We start from the raw sequence: 19,568 nt of genomic DNA, 5'->3' as shown, positions 1-19,568 counted from the left end.
GGCAGCTGGAGGGGGACCCCCGGGTGGGCGAGCACCCGGGAGGGGCTGCATTGCAAGGGGGGGGCGAGATGAGCCCCGTTGTGGGATTAATTGGCAGCTGGGCCCCCACCTGCTGCCCCCTCCCCACAAATGCTGGGAATGGGGAGGGAAAGGAGCTGCCAGCTGGTGGCTGCGGGGAGGGAGGGAGGGGAAGGGCTGCCGGATGGGGACAGCTGGCACCCCAAAGCCCCACAATGGGGCCAGTGTGCGTGGCCCGCCCCACCGAGGATGAGGAGCAGGGGGCCTAGAGGAGGGACGCGGGGATGGGGACACCCCTGTCCCACACTCCGAGCCCCCCCAGGGCCCCGAAGGACGCCAAAACCCCCCCCAGCAGCCTCCCCAATGCCCCCACCCTGCAAGGAGGAGGCCGAGCCGCCCGTCCAACAGAGCTCGTTTTATTACCCGGAGCAGGGTTAGGGGGGCGAGGAAGCGGCGCTGCCGGGGGGGCAGCAGTGGTTATTGCTGCAAGGCGCTGGGGAGGGGCTGCCTGCCTGCCCCCCGTGGGCCCTCGCCCACCGCCAGGCTGGAGACACCCCCTTTCCCCTCCCCGGAGGAGAACGGAGAAGCGCAAGGAGGGTGCCCACGGGGGGTGGGGGGTGAGGGGAGCCCCCCGTGCCGTGCCACGGTGCAGGGGGAGCCCCCAGTTCAGTGCTTACGTGAGGGGGGCGAAGGGCAAGGGGGCGAGGGGGAGGTGGGGAAGGCCACGCAGAAAGGAGCCCGGGCTGGGGGAGGCTGAGCAGCCGGGGCTCCACGCTTTGGTCGTTCTTTGGGGCGAGGGAAGGGTTTTAGGGGGCGCAGAGCTTCCTCCTCCCCGCCGCCTGCCTTCCCCGGCAGGGCAGCCCTGGCTTCCCAGGACCAAGCTGCCCCTGCCCGAGCAAGGCAGGACCTGCTGATGCCCTAGAGCAGGCGATCCGAGCCCTCCCTCTCTCCCCACAGCTCCTCTCCCTTGGGGGCAGCTGCCCCCAGCTTTCTCCCCCCCTCGAGCAGCTGCGGTGACCCCCAGCCCCCCCCTGCTGCTCGCCCTCCTCCTGTTCTGGGCTGGGAGGTGAGGAGGGGAGAGGGCGGGCGGCTCGGCGTGGGATGGAGCGAGGGGAAGGAGCTGGTCCTGCGTGCAGGGACCCCCAGGGAGGCACGTGGAGGGGGCCTGGCCCGCCGGGCTGTCCTAGGCACGGCCATCACCCTGGCTCCTAGCCACACATCGTCAGCAGCAGCCACTGGGGAGGAGAAATGGGGTGAGCAGAGGGCGGCACGCACCGCCCCGACACCCCGCACGGCACCTGCAGCAGCTCCCTGGCCCAGCCCTCGCTCTTTTAGGGTCCTTCCCCTATCCCCGTGGACAAAAGGCCTTCCCCCACGCCCCGCAGGTGCCCCTTTCGCTTTGGGGTCACCCTTTTTTCTCCACCCCCCGCCACCTCAACCTCTCACCTCGGCGAAGTTCATCACGGCGCTGCCCGTGCCCTCGGGGTCCATGCCGCGGAAGAACCCTACAGGGGCACAGGGGCAAGGTGAGCGGCCCGTCCCCTCGCCCGACCAGCCGTCCCCGTGTCTGTTTGTCCCTGCTGTCCCCTCCCCGGGCCGGCACTCACTGAACATGGCCTCCAGCTTGACCAGGCAGCAGACGAAGTTGTCGAAGTCCACCCCCATCTCGGCGTCGGCGTAGCGGGCCACCACCACCTGGTGCAGCTTGTTGTTCAGCTTGAAGCCTGCGAGGCAGAGCGCTCAGCACCCCCGGGGGCGGCTTGGGGAGGGCCGTGCCCCCCAAAAAACTTGAAGGGACAGGGTTTCCGCAGCTTCCCTCTCTGCCCCACAACCTACCCGCCGACTCCAGGGCCATGCGCATCTCGTAGGCGCTCATGGTGCCCGACTTATCCAGGTCGTGCTGGCGGAAGATGGTCTGCAAAAGGCACCGCCGAGGAGGTGAAGGGCAGGTTCTCCCCCAGACATCATCCCCAAACCCCAGAGGGGTGCCCCGCTCACCAGCCAGCTGCGGATCTTGTTCCAGAGGATCTGGAACTCCACCAGCCCCAGGCGGGCGCTGCCGTCCTTCTGGGAGCACAGGGTCAAGGAGAAACTGGGGAGCAGAGGGGTGGAGGAGCAGAGCAGGCACAGGGAGGGCGAAGCGAGCAGATCCTGGCCTCTTTAGGCGAGAGGAAGCGTTTCAGCCAGGCCATGCCCAGCTTTTTTTTCCACCTTCCCCTCTCCGTCCTGCTGCACAAGCAAAATCAGAGCTCGCCAGCCCAAGGGAAAGCTCGATGCTTAAACCAGCCGTGGTGCCACTCACCAGGAAATTTGGCTACACGTTGTCTGCAGGGAGCACACAGCATGGGGCTGTGTGTGCTCGGGGCAAAAACAGGCTGGCGTGCAAACGGGATGCCACAGGACATGGCTGGGGAAGGGCTCGGAGCCGCTTCTCAGAGCCCGTGGCTCCACGCAGCCACCCCTGGAGCACCCTCGGTGGGGCCACGAGGACCCCTTCCCCCTTTCCCCAGCTTCCCAGCCCTGGCACGGCCGGGCAGCCCAGCCCCAGTTCCCACGGAGAAGTTTCCCAGGCGCCAGGCTGCCTGCCAGGAAAGCTGTCCCCTGCCCGTGGCGCCAAGAGGATACATCCATCAGGTTGACCATGTTGCGGCAGGAGTCCAGGCTGAACCCGTCCGTCTTCAGGTCTTTGTCTGAGGAGGAGGAGGAGGAGGAGGAAGGGATACGTGCATCAGAACACAATATGGGGCCCCGGGGAACAGAGGGGAAGGAGGGCAGCACTCACGCCTCGCGATGACTCTGTTCAGGATGGTCCTGAGCTCGAAGACGCTGATTTCCATGTCCTGCAGCAGCAGCAGCAGCGTTAGCGGCACCCTGCTCCTCACCCCGCTCCTTCCCACATTTCTGCCCGCACATCCCTGCCTTTTTCACAGCACAGCAGGGCACCACCACGTGCCCTGCATGGTTTGAAGAGCCTGGGCCACATCTGACCTCCCCTTCCCCAAAATCTTGCTCCCAGCACACCCTGGGGACAGCTGGGCTGAGCTGCAGCATCTGCTTTTTGGTGGGTGGTACCAAAAGCCCCCAGGACATCACCAGAGTCCCCAGGAGCCCTTTTTTAGGAAGCCCCTGCTCTCTGCAGCCTGATGGCCAAGGGTCCCGTCCCCTCGCCACCCCAGGGAGCCGCTGGGGGCTTCCCAAAGCTTGGCGTGGCACGGCCATACCCACCTCCCCTGCCAGCTGCTGGAACATGTTCTTGAAGCCATCCTCAATGTCATCCTCGGTGATCTCCTCCTGCAGCCAGAAAGGGAGCTCAGCGAGCAAACACAACACCCCAAACCCACAGGGCCACCTCCTGCCCACAGCTCCCGGCCCCAAAGCCTCGGCGCCAGCTGAAGGAGAGCGGCAACCCCTACCTCATCGGCCAGATCTGCGGAGATCTCCTCGTCCAGCTCCCTGGGGGGCACAAAGGGGGGAAAAAGAGTGAGGGGAGGGCTGTGGGGTCTGGCTCAGGGGCACGGGGCCACCTGGTCCCGTAGGTGTGGGAGGTGGCAGGAGGCCCTGCAGCGGGGACTCACGCCGTGTCCGACTGCTTCTCGGTGAAGACCCGCAGCACGAAGTCGGCCTCCTTGTGCGGCTCGAAGGTGGAGGGCACCACGATGTACTCGCCGGGGGGCAGCCGGATCTGGTTGCTCACCTCCCGCAGGTTGATGAAGGTCTCAGAGCGCGCCCGCGACTGGTTGCGCAGGAAGAAATCCTTCTTCAGGTGCACGTTCTGGCTGCCCTGGGCCTGGGGGAGAGGGGCACACACGCTCGTGGGCAACAGCCCTGCACGATGGGGACCTGCGGGGTCCCCATCCCACGTCAATCCGCCCTGCACCCTTCAGCGCCGCCAGCCCGGTGGCAATCCCGGTCCCCAGAGCTGTGTCCGAGGTCGTACCTCCTCAGGAACCTGCGGGGAGGAGAGAAGGTGGAAAATGAGAACCCCTGGACCCGCACCCTCTCTCTCAGGGCGCCAGGAGGGGTGCCTGAGGTGCGGGGAGGTGGCGGCGGGGTGGGGGTTACCTCGTAGACCGCGAAGCCGATGGTGTGCATGTCGCCCCCCAGGCGCCGCTCCCGCCGCCGGTGCTTCTGCATCAGGGCCACCAGGAAGCTGCAGGCCACCTCGTCGTCCCCGGGGTCGTCGTCCTCCTCCAGCAGCTTGATCTTGAACTGGGGGTTGATCCAGAAGGTGGCTGCGAGGAAGGAGGACATCGGGGTGAGATACCCGGCTCGGTGATGCCACCAAGGATGGAGCTGCCGGGGGGTGAGGTACCTGGGTGATTCCTGCAGCCCCCAGCAGTGCTCCCCCGGCGCCACGTGCCCTCGAACACCTGCGTGTGCCACCTGCTGAGCTCGTCCTTGGTGAGGGCGTCGGGGGTCAGGTTGCAGATCTCCAGCCTGGAGAACTCCCGCATGAAGTCCCGGAAAGACATCCTGCGGGCGAGCAGGCAGGGGCTGAGGCCAGGCCACGGCTGGGGAACGCAAGCAGCTCTGGATTCGGCTGTGGCTGCCTTTACCAGGTGGAAAAAGTCGGTGGGAACCACCCCAAAGCCCTTCTCAGGGCGGTGAGCTGAACGCTGGGTGCCCTGTGGTGAGCTAAGGCTCACCAGCCAGGCTGTCGGTGCTGGGGGTGGCACCCCTGCAGCCCTTCACCCCATGAACCTCGCTCTTTGAGCCTCCAAACCACCCCACAGCACAGAGTCCCACAGCAGGCTTCCAACACCTGCCTGAGCTGCTGCTCGCTGGGAACCCCTTCGTTTTCCTGGTTTGGTAAGAAGCAGGGAACTCCTTCCTGCTCACCCTGCATTTCCAAGTGTTCGGGCTCCCTCTTTGGCCACTCGAAGAGTCACAGCCAAGGTTTGGAGAGAATTACAGGGTGCCAAGATCACCTACACCGAGCAGCCACAACTCGTTTAAAGCCCAGAGCTGGGTCTGTGCCATAAGGGATGATTGAACTTCTTAGGAATTAGTTAGTGCTTAATTTCCTTGAGGGAAGGGGAATCATTAACTAGAGCAGGTAGGAAAACGTTACAGGCTTGCTGGTAGTGGAAACACCGATGACAAAGGCAGGTCACGAGCTTTAGGAGAAGCACTAAGATCTCTCCTGGGCTCCTCTGCTCGTTGCCAAGCTGGATGCCGAGGAAGAGCAGCCCAAAGCTCTGGCACTCACCAAAACTCTCCGTCCTCCATCTTCAGCTGCAGCTCTTCCCTGTCGCCGGGGTCGATGTTGTCCCACTCGGGGGAGCTGGAATAATCGGCACAGACCATCAGACTCCTCAAGGCGAACTGAGGCAACCTCGGTGCTGCGAGCTTCCCCTCAGCGGTGCCACGCAGGGCTGTGTGCGCTCCCAGCTGGACTCACCCATCGCTCCAGGCTCCCGTCCACTCCACCTGGCCCCAGGGGTTCCTGATGCGGATGAGCTGCTCCTGCTGACCCCGGTAGTTCACCTGCCAGTCATCAGATGCAAGAAGTTAAACCCGTGCCACTGGGCACGGCGTTTTAGGGCTATTAAGGTCTCCCGTAGCCAACTCACATCTCTGAAGGCTGTGACGGAATAGGCATGGCCCTTCACCAGCTTCTTGAAGGTCACCGCTTCCATATCAAAGGCACTCGTGATCTGAAAAGAACATGCGAAGCTCAGGTGAATATGATCAAATTCATGCAGGTCGATCCCCACCCTTTTTGAGGGGAGTTTGAGACACTGCATGGAGAACGACCCATGCTTTGTAATGCTCCAGCCAAGGGAAGGAGCTCCCTGTACTCAAATGCTGCTGACCGAGGATGATTTCAAGACAGTTTCTCTGCTGGAGGACCCTGAAGACCCACCACGAAACCACCCAAACTTCAGAAAGCATAAGACAAGGTTTCGTGCTTCCCCAGCCACAGAAGTGTCACTAGGAGCAGAGATTGTGGGTTACAAATCTCCGCGGAGGTTACGCAACGCACCACGGTGGCGATTTGCAAACTGAACGAAACGTGAAATGAGTTGCAAATCCAAGGGGTAGGGCTGTCAGCGGTGATGGGGATGATGCTCTGTGCTGTTTGTGGCCGAGAGGGAGCAGATGACAGAGCCCACCCCAGGTGATCTGCAGATATTGACCCAAGACTTGGCCAGAGCTCTAGGCTCTTGCTCAGCAGCCTGGCTGCAGATGGACATCTCCAACCCCAATAAAGAGAGACCGTTCCCAGGCACCAGGGCGTAGCCTCCGTGCCCACGGGCGCTCTGCTAGGAGGAGAAAGGAGTCACCTCCCACCCGGCGTCCCAGCGAAAGCCCTTACGTCGATGGAGCAGCCCAGCAGGGAGCCCCTCTCCAGCGCCTTGCGGATGATGTGGCCCATGTTGCGCGGCGCCCGCTTGAGGTCGTACATCTCCGCCACGCCGCCGGTGAAGTCCTCGAAGCCCTCGGTGGTGCTGCCTCCCGAAAGCGCCTCGTAGCAGCCGTTCAGCCTGAGCGCGGGGCAGCGAGAGGGGGGCATGTGAGGCGATGGGGACACGTCCCCTCCGACCCCGGTGCCCGCTGCCGTGGGACTCACTTGGCGTAGGCTTTCTCCAGCAGAGCGCTCCAAAACTCAGTGCACTCCGCGGAGTGCACGAACAGGAGCTCCCCATCCTTGGTGGGAAGCAGGTCGTCCACCACCACATCCACCCACTCGCCGAACTGCCAGATCTGGGGGAAAAAGACAGGGGTGAGCAGGACGGAGGGGCGCCCTGAGCGTGCCCCAAAATCGCCCGTCCTGCCCCCAGCCCACCTGGAAGTGGAAGATGCCGGCGTAGTCCTCCTGGAAGCTCTGCCCGTGGGGCACCACGCGGTGCAGGAGCTCCTCGTTGAGCGTGAGGGAGCCGATGGCAGCCAGCAGCCAGCAGTCGCCTGGGCAAGGAGAGGAAAACGGCGAGGAAAACGGCGTGAGCCTTCGCCAGGGGGTGGAGGCGGCTCATTCAGCCTGCACACATCGCGTGGGGTCTCTGGGCGCCCTGCACCAGCTCCCCAGCTGGCTGTCTGGGTCTCCAATCTCTCGGGTGTCTCCACCAGCAGCCCGTTCCCCTGCCACACGGCCAGCTCTGGCAGAGAACCTCGCTCCTAGCCCACGTGGAGTAACAGCAGGTGCTGGGAAAGCAGCGCTAGCTCAAGGCAGAGAGGGAACAACCCTCCCTGGCCAAACAAACCTCCCCGGCCTGTGTCAGCACCAACACAGTCAGCACCAACAGCCCCTCCCGCAGCCCTTTGTCTAGACCTGCCTGGATGCCCTCCATGTCTCAGGACAGTGAGCTCTGCAGGGCGAATTTGCTTGGCATTTAAAGAAAAGTTTCCCTGTTTTCACTCCCCAAGCGAGACGTTTAGCACCGGTGCCCTGGCTTCGAGCTGCAAGAAATAACCCCGCACTTCTCCTTCCAAGAGCTCTTAACCGCAAGCGCTGCTCGAGGCCAGCACTCGTTTCTAAATTCTTTCCCTCAGTTTCCCCTTCCTCTTTCGCCTCTAGAGCCTGTCATACACCAGCCCTGAGCCTGGGTAACCTGTGCGGGGCTGTGTTTAGACAAAACAGAGCTTCAAACTCTGCCCTCCTAGTGACCGACTGAGAAACACGGAAATGCTCTGGGCTGTGACACGCTCCAGGTACCGCTGCAGGTTTGTCCAAATTGCTGGCTGCATTCAGTGTGGTCAGTCCTGAAACCAGAGTGCTGTGCTAGGGTGCTCAGCTTGATCGGGATCAGGAAAATGCTGCTGAAGGCAGCCAGAACTGGTTTTGATAGCCCCAGGATTGCAGTTACCAGCCCTCCCAGCCCTTTGCTCCTTGCCTCAGCCCCTTGGCTTGGGCAACACCCCTGGGGAAGGCGTACGGGGATGGTTCACAGAAAGGCACTGCTCCTCGGTCCCAAACCCAAGGACAGATCCCCAGCACTCACCCAGAGCCCCCTGGCAGATATCCGTCCGGGTTGCACCGCCAACGATGAACTGAGGGTCACCCACCAACTCCTGCAGGAGGAGGAGAGAATCAGAGGGCGGCCCCCCGCGGTCGATGCTCTCCTGGGCACCGCTCTGTTTCCTTGGGTGAAGCACCCAGAGACTCGAGCACGGCGAGGAGCAGGCCAGAGCCAGGCTGCAGCTTGGCAAACCGCGTCAATGCAGATACTGCAGGCGGGGAATAGGAGCCCAACGCGCCGAGCAGCGAGCCCAAAGCTTACCGAGGGGCGCTTCCACTCCACCCCCCGCGTCTTGCTGGAGTGCGGCCCCAGCTCCTTGAAGCCGAGGGCGGAGGGGCCGGCCGGGAACTGGGGGTCCCTGAAGAGGGTCCCGCTCTCGATGCACCCCTGCTTGAGGGCCTCGTAGTCCTGGTTGAGGTACTTGACGGCGTTGTGGTGCTGGCCCACCCCCTCGGCTCGCAGGCGGTCCCGCTCCAGCCGGGCGGCGATCCCCCCGAAGGGCAGCATGGCTGGGCACCGGCTGCGCTACCTCCGCCTCCGCTCCCTGCGGAGAAACGGGCACCGTGAGGCCGTGGCAGCCCCCACGAGCAGGACCTGGCTTCGGGAGCACCTCCCCAAGCTCCATCCCAGTGATTTAAGCCTCTCCCTTGGAGGCTCGAGGAGCTTGCGTCTGGCTCCCGGCGCTGCTTTTTGGACTCGCAGGGACCTTCCCCATCCCGCACGCTGGCTCCTCCTCGCCCGCCGGGCTGTTCCTCTGCCTGGAGAGCCTGAGCATTGAGTCAACAACGGGACGGGGAAGGGAGGAGCGCCTCGGGGAGCCGCGAGGCCCCGCATCATGTCGGGTGGCGAGGGAAGGAAGAGGCGGGATGGGATGGCCCTTCCTCAGCGCTGGGTGACGCGAGGAGGGGCGCAGCGGGACGGGGTGCAGGCTGTGGGGCTGACAGCACCGGCACCGTGAGCCTCAGCCCCTTCACGCTCCAGGCTGAGCTTCCTTTGGGGACGCGGGCACGGTGTGGGTTATTCTTAGCCCTGTTACTGCAAATACCCACAGAGGCTGTGGCGGGCGGCAGGCCGGGGTCACGCAGGCGCAGAGCGGGGAGGAAGGCTGCGGACCCACGGGTGGGACGGGGGCGTGGGGGCGGTGGGATGTGGGGCGGGGGGCTTCCCCAGGGTGATGCCGGGATGCTGCCGGCCCCACGCCAAGCAGGGAAATGCAGACAGCGGCTTGGAGAGGATCCCAGCCCCAGGCTGGCTTTCCACGCCACAAAATGCCCGGCCACAAGCGGGGGGCTCTGCGGGGCTGCCCACCAGAGCGGGACACGGCACCGGGTGGGCAGCGCCGGGCACCACCTGCCCGGAGACCCCCCCAAAATCCCTGAGACCCCCTAAAAATCCCAGAGACCCTCCCAAAACCCCAGAGACCCCCCCTAAATCCCGGAGACCCCCCCAAAAAAAACCACAGCCCCCAAACCCCGCTGCCACCCCCCGGAGGACGCAGCACGGAGGCGCACGGCTGGGTCCCCCCACGGGGGCCGGGGGGGACACGCAGGGACTCACCGCTCGCCCCCCACGGAAGCTGCCACCGCCCTGCCCGGCCCTGCCCGGCTCGGCACGGCCCTGCCCGGCTCGGCCCGGCGGAGGGAGGGCTCTGGGATGTGGCTGTGGGAGGTGGCGTTCAAGGAGCAGCCCCGGGGCCGGGCTCCCCGCTCGCCCACCCACCCCACGCGTGTCCTGTCCCCCCCCTCCGTGACTCAGCGCTGCGCTATGCGGGCGGTGGCCCTGCCCGGATCGGTTCAGCCCTAACCTTGGCAGCCCTCTAAGCGGCTTTGTGGTGTCTCCTCTAATCCTGCCCTGCGGGAAGCCAGGATTTTTGTCCCCAAGTGGGGAGAGAGCCGGGGGTGCGTGTTGGGCACCCTACTGAGCACCACGCACCCCGCTGCTGGGGTGATACCTGCTACACCCACCCCAACCCCACCAGATGCAGCTCCCCATCCACATTTAGCATTAGGATGGACACGGAGCCTTGCAGGACACACTGAGAGCCCACAGGCCCTGTGTAGGGTTTGCAGACACAATAGGAGCCCGCCAGCCCCTGGTCCCGTTCAGCACGCATGCTCCCAGCCCTGCTGCAGCCTCCCCTCCCTGCCAGCTCCCCCCCGCTGCGCAAAGGAAGACCACGAGAACAATAGCTCCTTTTTTTTGGTTTCTTTTCTTTTGTACACAAATATATACAGGGTATTATACACATCTCTACACAGACAGTGCCAATCCCAACGCAGGTCTCCATGGGCAGCGTCCCAGGGCTGCAGGCACAGAGACCGGGGCACCCCGGGCAGGGTGGGGGGCACGGGCAGCAGGCGGGGGCACAGACACGGATATAGGATCAATATCCTCCTTGCCCCAGCCTGGGACCCGGCGGGGAGCTCCCATCTCACGTGCCCACCCCTGGAAGGGCTGGCTTCAAACACCACGCTTCTCCACACCAGCACGTGCTCCAGCCCCGGCCTGCCCTCTCCACACCTCCAGGACCCACATTTCATCCCCTCCACGCCCCCTTTCCCTCTGGGCCTGGGGATCCTATAGAGAGGTGTACAGGGACGTCAGCTCTACCCTCCCCGGAGCAGCCCCATGTCTCAGGATCCCCTCTTCTAACAAGGGATGAGGGGAGATAAGCCGGGGGTGGCAAGGGCCTGTCCCCGCAGCAGGGCCGGGGAGGGCTGACGCCGCTCTTGTTCGGGTCCGTAAAGTGCTTTGAGCTCCAGGGCCAGAGTTGGTGATTGAAAAAGGTAAAACCCCTGTCCCCCGGCCCCGTCAGGGCCTGCGGGGCACAGCTCCAGCGAGCCAGAAGAGCAGGAGTGGGCCCCGCAGGCGCTGGGCAGAGGGAAGGGGCAGTGTCAGCGATGAGCACCAAACAGGATGGTGGCGGGGGGCTGAGGGAAATAAATATAGCTCAGTAGCAGGGAGATTTATTATTTTCCTTTACATTTTACACAAGGGGAGGAGGGGAAAGCAATCGAGGGCAATGGGTGCTGACCAGAAACCTCCTCACAAGAACCTCCACACGGGTGCCAGGGGCTCCAGGCCACCTCTCCTGCCCCTGCCCACCTCCGCAGCCACCCAGGGCCCCTCTCCCATCCTTCTTGTCCCCAGGACACAGCTATCACCAGAGAGGGGACACGAGGGCAGAAGCAGGCAAGGAACAGCCCCAGGCAGGTGAAGCAGCCCAGGGCTGCACAGGGCCAAAGAGCTGTAGCCTAAACCCTTTTCTCCCCTCACCATAGCACCCAGGAGACCCCCAAAACAGCCCTCCTGCACCTGACCCTGCGGTGCAGACACAGGGCAGAAAGGGGATCCACGGTCTGCCACAGAAGTCAGGTTGGTTTTCGCTCGAAAGGGGAGGAAAAATGTGCAAAAAAATGCCACTTAAAATGATGCTGCAGTCCCCCAGCCGTACCCCCGGGGAGCAGGGGGCACGATTTAGGGGAGAGGCTGCCTGCGCCTCCTCCTGCCTGCGAGAAGCACCCTGGGCACCCCTCACCCTGCAAGGGGCTGCCCCCGTGCTGCTCCCCCAGCAGTCCCCCAGCAGGGTGAGGCTGTCACCTGCCCCCTGGGGGACTTCTCCATCCCCCCCTCCCCAGCACCTAGCACGTCACCCCACGGGGACACGCGGGCACGGGGAGGAGGGAAGACAGCACTGCACGTGCAGGTGGAACAAAGTTACCCCATCTTCCTACGGGGGGCTTCCAAGACATCAATTAAAGCTTCGTTTGTCACCTTCCTGCAAATCTAATAAATTATTAGTGTTTCTGTTTCTCACCAGGAGGACAAGGGACAGAAGGGGCAGCCAACGAGGCCCCGGTGGTGCCCCTTGTCCCCAGAGCCCTCCCCAAAGCACCCAGCCTCCCTTCTCTCTCCTGGGGTGCTGGCAGGGTCATGGTCCCTTCCTCCCCAGCCCCTGGGGGGTCTGCGGTCCGGGTACGTGTTAACGAAGGTAGCTAATGAAGAGCAAGCCCGCAGAGCGGCGGGGAGGTGGAGGCAGGGAAGCGGAGAGCCAGGGCCAGGGCCCCTGCCCTTGCTGAAGGTGGTGGCCCCAGGGGTGGGCGAGGGCTGCGGGTGGCCCCCTCCCCATCTCTGCGCTCCCTTGGGTTTCTCTCGGCCGGTCTGGGTGGGCGCAGCCTGCCCCGCTCCTGGGCCTCCATCCCCTCTCCTCCCTCCTGCCCTCCCTCCGCAGTCCCTACTGGCGGATCTCGTTCTCTATCAGGCTGTCCTCACATGACTGGAAATCCGTGTCGTTCATGCCATCGGCGGTGATGAGCTCCTCGTCCTGCGACCCCTGCTCCTCCGACTCGGTCGCTTCACCCTCCGGGGAGGAGTCCTGCAGCACTTGGGCGATGTACTTCTGCTGGGGCAAAAGGAGGGGGACAGCAGAAAGACGGTGAGCACGGGCAGCTGTGAGACCTCCTTGCACTGTGCAAGGAGGAGGTTGAGCATTAAGGAGCACGAAGATGGTTACAACTCATCACCCAGCTCAGGTGAGCGACACCTGCCTCCCACTCCTGTTGGGAGATTGTGGGTGCTGCCTCAGAAAGGTGAGAAGCAAGGAGAAAAAGTCTCTGGATGTTGCCTCCCCCTTTCCTAAATCCCCCAGAGAGCAGTGCGCCAGGGCAGGGAGGTAGGGACAGGAACTCACAGTGGATTTGGGAGCCGGCAGATTAGTGGCAGGTCTCCCGTTCTGCCTGCTTTCTATGGTGTCCACCTCTGTGTGTTCGATCTGGAGAGGAAAAGGTGAGATTAAGAGAAAGTTGAGGAGATGCATTTGTAGGAGCCGCACTCCAGCAAGGCTGCCCTTGACCTCTGCACAGGTACGGGAGCAGCACACGCATGGTAAAGGTTCCTTGGGAACCTTTGCCACAAAGCTGGTGAAGAGATGCCCTGCCAGGGACCAGGCTGGGACATCCCAATTTGCCCCCAAGCCCATTTCACTGCTCGGCTGCACCCCCAGGGGAAGGGCCCCCAGGCAGCAACCCAGCTCACCTTGTAATTGTGAGCGCTGAGGTATTTGAAGTGCCCGAAGCAGACGTGACACAGGCAGATCACGATGGTGATCACGAGGACCACAAAGGTGAACATGGAAGTGGGGGCCAGGAACCCTGAGGCAAATAAAAGCCAACGTTAGGTTGCCAGAGCCCGACGGACAGGGGGAGGCCACCTGCAGCCCGGCTGGACGCCTCCCAGCCCAGCGCTCACCCGTGCGCACGGTGGAGAAGAAGAGGAGCCAGAAGAGGCAGAGGATGGGGGCAGCCACCACTTGGTTCACAGCCCCGGAATGGATCTTCTTGTCCAGCTTGGCAGGCAGGTAGGCATAATACAGGTTGTACCGGTCCACCAGGTGCTTGAGCAGCATGTACATGAGCCCTGAGGGAGAGAGAGGGGAGAGGTGGCAGGAGGAAAGCTGCCTCTTTCCCAGCGCCTCAGGGCAGCGGGAAATAATTCACCCCAAAGCGGGGAGGCAAAGGGAAGTCGCTTACCAAAGGGGACGATGATGGGGCAGGTGATGCTGTAGGTCATGACCACGGTGAAGACGCACATCATCCAGGCGTAGGCAGCCCCAAACTGGAACTCGTAGGCCTGGTGCTGCCGGAGAGAGCAGAGACTCAGCTGTGGGGGCAACCCCCACCCAGCCCTTGGCGAGCCCCAGGGCGCACGGCCCCTGGCACAGCACCTTTTGGGGAGACCCCAAAGCGCCCCCAGCCCCACCACTCACCCGCTTGACGTTCCTGCGCTCGGCGGCCGAGCGGGCCAGGCAGAGGCGGATCATGTACATCAGCAGGCCGGGGATGCGCAGCAGGTCCATGGCGTTGCCAATGAAGGCAGAGGCGATGACGTAGTTGACGAAGAAAGCCCCGTTATCGGGCAGGAACACGCACCTGGGGAGCACAGCAGGCTGCAGGAGATGCTCCCCCGCCCCGCCACGCACCCAGGTCAGGGGTTCTGCCTCTGGAGGCTGCCAGGAACCTCCTCCCCCCATCCCCGCTGCAAAGAAGGGGCTTTCTTCCCTGCCCCACTTACTCAAATCGCACTGTGGCTTCAGCCAGGAATTTTTTGTCGAAGAGCCAGCGGAAAAAGACATCCAAGCTGTGGGGGAAGGGGGTGGGAAGAGAAGAGAAACAGTCGGAAGCGGTGGCATACGGACATAGACATGCAAATGTATGGAAACTGCTCTAAAAAGGCCCAGAGCTCTGACCACAGGCCTTATTGTTCCCTCTTGGGATATGTCATTGGCATTTATGTAAATCAGACACTGGGAAAACCAGTTACAGGACGCAAAAAGGGATGCAAGACTTCCCATTCTCACACGTGTTCTCCCTTCACCCTAATCCCATCAGTATTTCCCTCTCTGCTCCTGGCAGAGGTTGTTTGAGTGAAACAACCATGGGTTAGTGACCACAGGAGAAACCACTCAGGTACATGGTAACCTCAGGCACAGAAATAAGAAAAAAAAAACAACAAATCTCATTCCCCCTCATTCTATATTTTTTGATATAGAACTGTACAATCCTCTGGCACCTCTAGGGCCAGGATTTCAGCGGAGCACAGAGATCCCCACGCAGCAGTGGGACTGATTTTGTCCTCGGAAAGAAGCGTGACCTGTTTGCTGGGACACAGCCAAAATGCAAATCCTGGGAGAACATTTACCTGCCTAGGGCACAAGGCTAAAAGCAGCAGGACATTTTAAACCTGGCGGGGAAACTTTGCTGTAGTCACCCCCCTGCAATGAAAGGCAGCTTTTCTATCTCTGTTGGAAGGCTTCTCTATTCTCAAAAACCACCCAATTTAGCCACCGAGGGTCTGTACCCTGAATTTATGGGATGTAGATTCCCCACCCCGCAATGCATAAAGAACTCCCTGTCACAGTAGATCCCCCCCCCATCGTGCTTCCACCTCCCAGTTTTCCTCTCTTTGTTGCACAGCTGCTGTGCTTTGCTCCCTGTCAGTGCTGAGCCCATGCTGATTCCTGGCAGCTGAAGCCCCCCTGTCACAGGACATTTCTATAACCCCTGCAGGAGGATTTGGGGCTTGCATCCAGCAGGATTCACATTTCTGCAGCCTACAAATAGGAAGACCACCCAGCCGAGCAGTATGACGTCCTCAGTTCTGGCTCAAGTGGGGGAATTTGCTACTTTTGTGTAAAAGTGAGCACAAGTAAAACAGATGTGGGAAGAATCTCCTTCACCAGCAGGCCTCAACAAGGCTTTTTATGTGCATCCATCAGCCACCTCAGGGTTTGTTGCCTTTCTAGGAACACCCAGGGAAGGGTGGCTGGGACATTTGTGCAAGCAGGGTGAGGAGGCATTGCAGGAGGACCACCAGAGGTGCATCTCAGCCCTCTCCACGCTCCAGGTCTCTGCTTGCTTACCTTTCCCTCCACACCTACCTGCTCAGGCCCAGCGAGGGCAGCAGCAAGACCATGAAGATGAGGAAGGTGTAACACTTGTGCATGGTGGTCCTGTTCTCTCCAGACCTGGGGGCAGAGAGAAGGCCATTAAAATTGTCACTTTTAATGTCACTTTTTTTTTTTAAAATGTCACTTTTAATTTGCAATTGTTATTGAGAATAAGCAGCTTCAGTAATCTGCAGCTGCCAGAGACGCCAGGTGAAAGGAGCTTATGTTCTCACACATGGTGAATATGCCCCTTTCCCTCCAAGGTATCCCTTGGAAAAGCTACGTCCTACACACGGGTACAGGCACACCACACCTGCACGCTCACCTCAGCCAAGACCTTCCCTTACTACCTGCATTTCTCATTACCTTTGTCCCCAACTCCTCCCAGCCTTCCTCTTGCAAATGTACATCAAGCTCCGCTCAAATAACCCCAATACTGTGCAACACCCAGCTAAGGGCTGGCAGAAGAGCAGCAGACCCCAAGGTGACCAAGAGGTGCCACAAGACACCGCGCTGGGGGTGGACGACAGGAATTGAAGCGAGAGGAACCAGTCAGCAGCTCTCCATCAGCGGGGAGCATCAAGATGCCAGGCACTGGCTGCTCTTACCTGGTCCAGTGCGCTTCGAAGAAGGCCGAATAATACACGATGGTGGGCAGCAGAGCTGAGAAGCACCACAGCAGCAGCGTGGGGAAGAACTGCGTGATGATGGGGTTCTGCAACGAGGAAGAGAAGAGACCACGCGTTACACGTGATGTGGCAGCTCTCGTGCCCGTCACAGGAGCTGCCTTTGCTGATGCAGAGTCCCCAGCAGCCACCGCACCCTGGCCAGGCTTAGCACCCCTTCTGGAGGCTGGGAACATGTGGCAGGGTGCTGGCCCTTTCCTGGGGACACCTCTCTTGTTCTCAAGGCTGAAGGGACCTGAGGCACGCTGACAATCTCACTGTCCCTTCCCCTGCAGGGGCTGCTGTGCCTCAGGGTGGTGGGTTCAGTGCTCCCCATCCCGTGCCCTTTTCCGAAGGCCTTACGTTGAGGTACTCCACAGGCTTGGTGACGTTGAACTTGTCCATCGTGGTGATGATGATCGCAGGGGTGGTGAGGAAGAAGAGGAGGATGAAGAGGACCACGTTGATCACCAGGCAGCGGATCCACCAGATGAAGCCCCGGATGGAGAGGTGTTCCCTGGGTGGGGTGAGGGGGGAAGAGGGCATCAGGACCAGCCACACCGAGCCTCACACACGTTCACGACACAGCCCAGCCTGCATCAACAGGGCCTGGGGCACGATCCCAAGCTTTCCCCTTCTAAGTCAGTGCCCAACTCTGGCTCAGCCAGGCAAGAACAACTCCTTTAGCTATCAGAGTGTGAGGGTGCACCCCTTTCCCATCACTGGGGACCCAAAGAACCCCACAGCTGCTCACCAGTAGATGTTCTGCGGGTCAGGAGCATAGCTGACAGTCCAGTTGGAAACATGAAGGGACTCGCTGCAGGAAGAGGCCTTGGGCTCCCCGCGGCACGCACATCCCTGGCACTTGCAAGCGTTGAAGTCTTTGAGGATTCTGGAGAAGAGAACAGTGGAGATGGTGACACACAGGGCTAGCAGGGACACGTTGAGGTGAACGCCCTGTGGCTGGGATCTGATTTCACGGAAGAGCTGTGAGACACCACCTTCCTGGCAGAACCCCTTGCAAGACTCACATGGCTGTGATGGTCTCGTTGTGGAAGGTGACGAAGGCCATCCCCAAAGGCTTCTCGTTCACCTTCTCCTTCTCCCGCTTGTAGTCGTCTTTGAGTTTCTCCTCCAGCTTCGTGTAGTACTCGATTGCCTCCACCTGGGCAGAGGGACAGAGGTTAGAGCAGAGACCTGGGGACGCCAGCCAGTGTGGGCAGTACAAGGACCCAATGCTCACGTTAACCCTTCTGCCCAGCGTCTCCAGCTCTCCACATACCTCCTCACAGCCCCTGATGACACAGCAGCACAGGTGGCCGCAGGGCTTAGGGTTGATCATAGATGGGGTGTTCTCCTTGCCCTGCAGGTTGGTGAAATAGATTCGCCCGCGCTCAGCCTTCTTTCTGAAGCGGGAGAGTGGAAAAGAAAAAAGGTGCTCAGAAAAGCTTTCATTGCACAAGATTCGAAGGAGAAGCAGCTGGGAAGAACCCGCTCCCCACCTCCTGTGTACCCTCACCCCAGCCCTGCCCTCTCCCCCAAACCAGGGGCTGCTTACCTCTCCGCATCCAGGAACATCAGCCGGGCCACATCATAGCAGGGACGCGCCTCCAGCACGGTGCAGTTGGCATAGGCCTCCCTGCAGACAGAGAAAACCAGCCCCTCACACACTGCATCAGAGCTGCACCTCAAAACAAAGCCCACACCTTCAGCCCTTCCTCCTGCCACGGGCTGAGCATCAGCAGAAGCTTGGAAAGCAGGAGAGCAGCAGGCTCTGCTCCCTCTTTTGGGAGCAACGTGTGGGGCAACGGAAGAGAAACTTTTCTTTTTTAGGGGTTCAGTTAAAAAAGAGAATGCAGTTTTCTACAGAGAGCATGATCAATGCAGAGGCAGCAGCGAAGCATCCCACAGCTATTGCTGGAGCGCCTCCTGCCTGCTTCTCACAGCTCTGAAGCTGAGCCCTTATCACGTGCCCTGTCTCACTACTTACCATGCTGACCCCCTACGGCTCTGCAAGATATAGCTGGGCACGTCCCAAAATGCTGCATATTGGGATAAAAATTTGCACTGCAAAATCGCAGCAAGATGCCCAAGATGAAAGTGCTCACTGATTCGGACTGCTTCCCCCTCCTCACCTCGATGTATTATTGCTATTTCAGATAACACTAGCACCACTCCACTAAAATATATATATATATATATATATATATGTATTTTTTTTTTTTTTTTTTTTTTTTTTTACAGAGCAGCTTTAATTAGGAACACAGTCAGACTCACTCAAAATGCTTCTTGATCTTTTCTGGCTCGGCATATTTTGAAATCCCATTGATGAAGAGAGTTCGCTTCACCTGGAAGGAAGAGAATGCAGATCGGTATGGGTGGCATGAAAGACCAGACTGCAGAAAAAAAAGAAAACCCCAAGGCCCTGGCCTGAGCTAGCAGTGGGAGAAGGCAGCCCCCACGCTTGCAGAATCTTTGCTCCCCACCTCCTGTGCTGCTGCTAGCTGTCGGCATTTCATACCCTGACGTGCTGCAGGTTGATGGGGTGGGGGCTCACACTGCAGCCGCCTCAGAAACAGGGATGTTATAGTATGAAACAAGGCAAAAACAACTGGAGAAGAGCCCCAAACCCACACAGCAGCTGGAGCAACTCCTGAGGAAGACATAGGGCACGCCACATGCCCACCCAGCTCAGGTCTCTCTCATTTCCCCTGCACGGCATCAGGACTGCTGCTCTGGAGCAGGCAGAACATGCCAGCCCCAAATTGCTGCGGGAAGCGGGGGTGCCTGGCACCCTCTCCCAGGCTGCCCAACTTGACAGGAGGCCCAGGAAGCCTGGGCGAGCTCCCAGCCCTGCTCACCAAGTCATCCTCCTTGTAGCGCATCTTGGAGGTGTGCCGGCGCATGCTGTACACCGTCAGCAGCAGGTACAGGAAGGCGAAGGATGTGTGCAGCCACAGCAGGTTATTCCTGGCACGAGAGAGACCGTGCTTAAAGCCAGCACGAGGTTGCCACCGCAGCCCTGGCCCTCAGGAACCTCCCCACAAAGCCTCTGGGGCCAGGAGGAGCGTTCCTGGCAGGGCATCACCCACAAGCCCTGCCAACAGCCTCCAGGAGCTCAGTCTGGACGTAGGAGCAGGGACAGCAGCCTCACAGGAAGGGCAGAAATGCAGCCTTCGAGGAGGCAAGGCTCTGCAGCACGTGGGCATCCAGAAAACGCACCCTGAGGGCCACCAGTACCCACACCATCCCTGCCCACACCTACCCGGAGTTCAGGTTGGCGATCGTCGTCCTCCCAAAGCTGTAAGCGTTGTTTTCTGGGGAGAAAGGCAGACAGGCACGCTCGGTTACACCGAGGGGCTGGGGCAAAGCACCCCAAAACCCAAGCCGCCCAGGACAAACCCTACGCACACCCCAAACCCAAAGTGGGACAGGACCCAGGGTTTCTCTCTGCTGCTCCCGTCCCAGCCTCTGCTCCTC

At 60.9% G+C, this 19,568-nt stretch overlaps 2 protein-coding genes across 6 annotated transcripts in view; both read right to left on the bottom strand.

The window, feature by feature from the left end:
• Positions 1–418: 418 nt before the first annotated feature.
• Positions 419–9,676, bottom strand: CAPN11 (calpain 11). Its single transcript, XM_038176681.2, has 22 exons — positions 9,537–9,676; positions 8,241–8,523; positions 7,962–8,031; positions 6,809–6,927; positions 6,593–6,726; positions 6,338–6,506; positions 5,592–5,675; positions 5,420–5,505; positions 5,228–5,302; positions 4,331–4,491; positions 4,081–4,250; positions 3,956–3,967; positions 3,594–3,805; positions 3,432–3,471; positions 3,244–3,309; positions 2,801–2,858; positions 2,644–2,708; positions 2,017–2,085; positions 1,855–1,933; positions 1,626–1,742; positions 1,465–1,523; positions 419–1,253 (listed from the first exon to the last, which is right to left on the bottom strand). Exons 2-22 carry the CDS (start codon positions 8,484–8,486, stop codon positions 1,227–1,229), a joined length of 2,118 nt encoding a protein of 705 aa, XP_038032609.1. The 5' UTR covers positions 8,487–8,523; positions 9,537–9,676; the 3' UTR covers positions 419–1,226.
• A 493-nt stretch (positions 9,677–10,169) lies between these two features.
• TMEM63B (transmembrane protein 63B) overlaps positions 10,170–19,568 on the bottom strand; it is a 25,981-nt gene continuing 16,582 nt past the window's right edge. For 3 of the 5 annotated variants that reach the window (XM_038176679.2, XM_072035692.1, XM_038176680.2), the window contains 17 exons: positions 19,354–19,405; positions 18,950–19,058; positions 18,366–18,436; positions 17,647–17,727; positions 17,371–17,494; positions 17,120–17,253; positions 16,843–16,980; positions 16,452–16,605; positions 16,032–16,138; positions 15,415–15,501; positions 14,049–14,114; positions 13,744–13,906; positions 13,508–13,613; positions 13,227–13,394; positions 13,014–13,129; positions 12,670–12,750; positions 10,170–12,381 (listed from right to left, as the gene is read on the bottom strand). In XM_038176679.2, coding sequence (XP_038032607.2) covers positions 12,214–12,381; positions 12,670–12,750; positions 13,014–13,129; positions 13,227–13,394; positions 13,508–13,613; positions 13,744–13,906; positions 14,049–14,114; positions 15,415–15,501; positions 16,032–16,138; positions 16,452–16,605; positions 16,843–16,980; positions 17,120–17,253; positions 17,371–17,494; positions 17,647–17,727; positions 18,366–18,436; positions 18,950–19,058; positions 19,354–19,405 — 1,925 coding nt within the window. In that variant the 3' untranslated portion in view covers positions 10,170–12,213. The remainder of the gene's footprint in view (positions 12,382–12,669; positions 12,751–13,013; positions 13,130–13,226; positions 13,395–13,507; positions 13,614–13,743; positions 13,907–14,048; positions 14,115–15,414; positions 15,502–16,031; positions 16,139–16,451; positions 16,606–16,842; positions 16,981–17,119; positions 17,254–17,370; positions 17,495–17,646; positions 17,728–18,365; positions 18,437–18,949; positions 19,059–19,353; positions 19,406–19,568) is intronic. The other 2 variants (XM_072035691.1, XM_072035693.1) reach the window with 1 other exon arrangement.

The sequence above is a fragment of the Anas platyrhynchos genome, chromosome 3 (assembly GCF_047663525.1).
Source record: "Anas platyrhynchos isolate ZD024472 breed Pekin duck chromosome 3, IASCAAS_PekinDuck_T2T, whole genome shotgun sequence".
Classification (NCBI taxonomy): domain Eukaryota; kingdom Metazoa; phylum Chordata; class Aves; order Anseriformes; family Anatidae; genus Anas; species Anas platyrhynchos.
The sequence above is the reverse complement of the archived record's forward strand: the minus strand, read 5'-3'. Positions and strand labels throughout refer to the sequence as shown.

Bases quoted from the DNA above. Each gene is read 5' to 3' on its own strand.
- CAPN11 (XM_038176681.2), bottom strand. From the start codon at position 8,486: ATGCTGCCCTTCGGGGGGATCGCCGCCCGGCTGGAGCGGGACCGCCTG. The intron at 6,507-6,592 runs GTGAGTCCCACG...CCCCGCGCTCAG, and splicing joins CTGGAGAAAGCCTACGCCAA to GCTGAACGGCTGCTACGAGG. The intron at 2,859-3,243 runs GTGGGTATGGCC...CTGCTGCTGCAG, and splicing joins TCCAGCAGCTGGCAGGGGAG to GACATGGAAATCAGCGTCTT.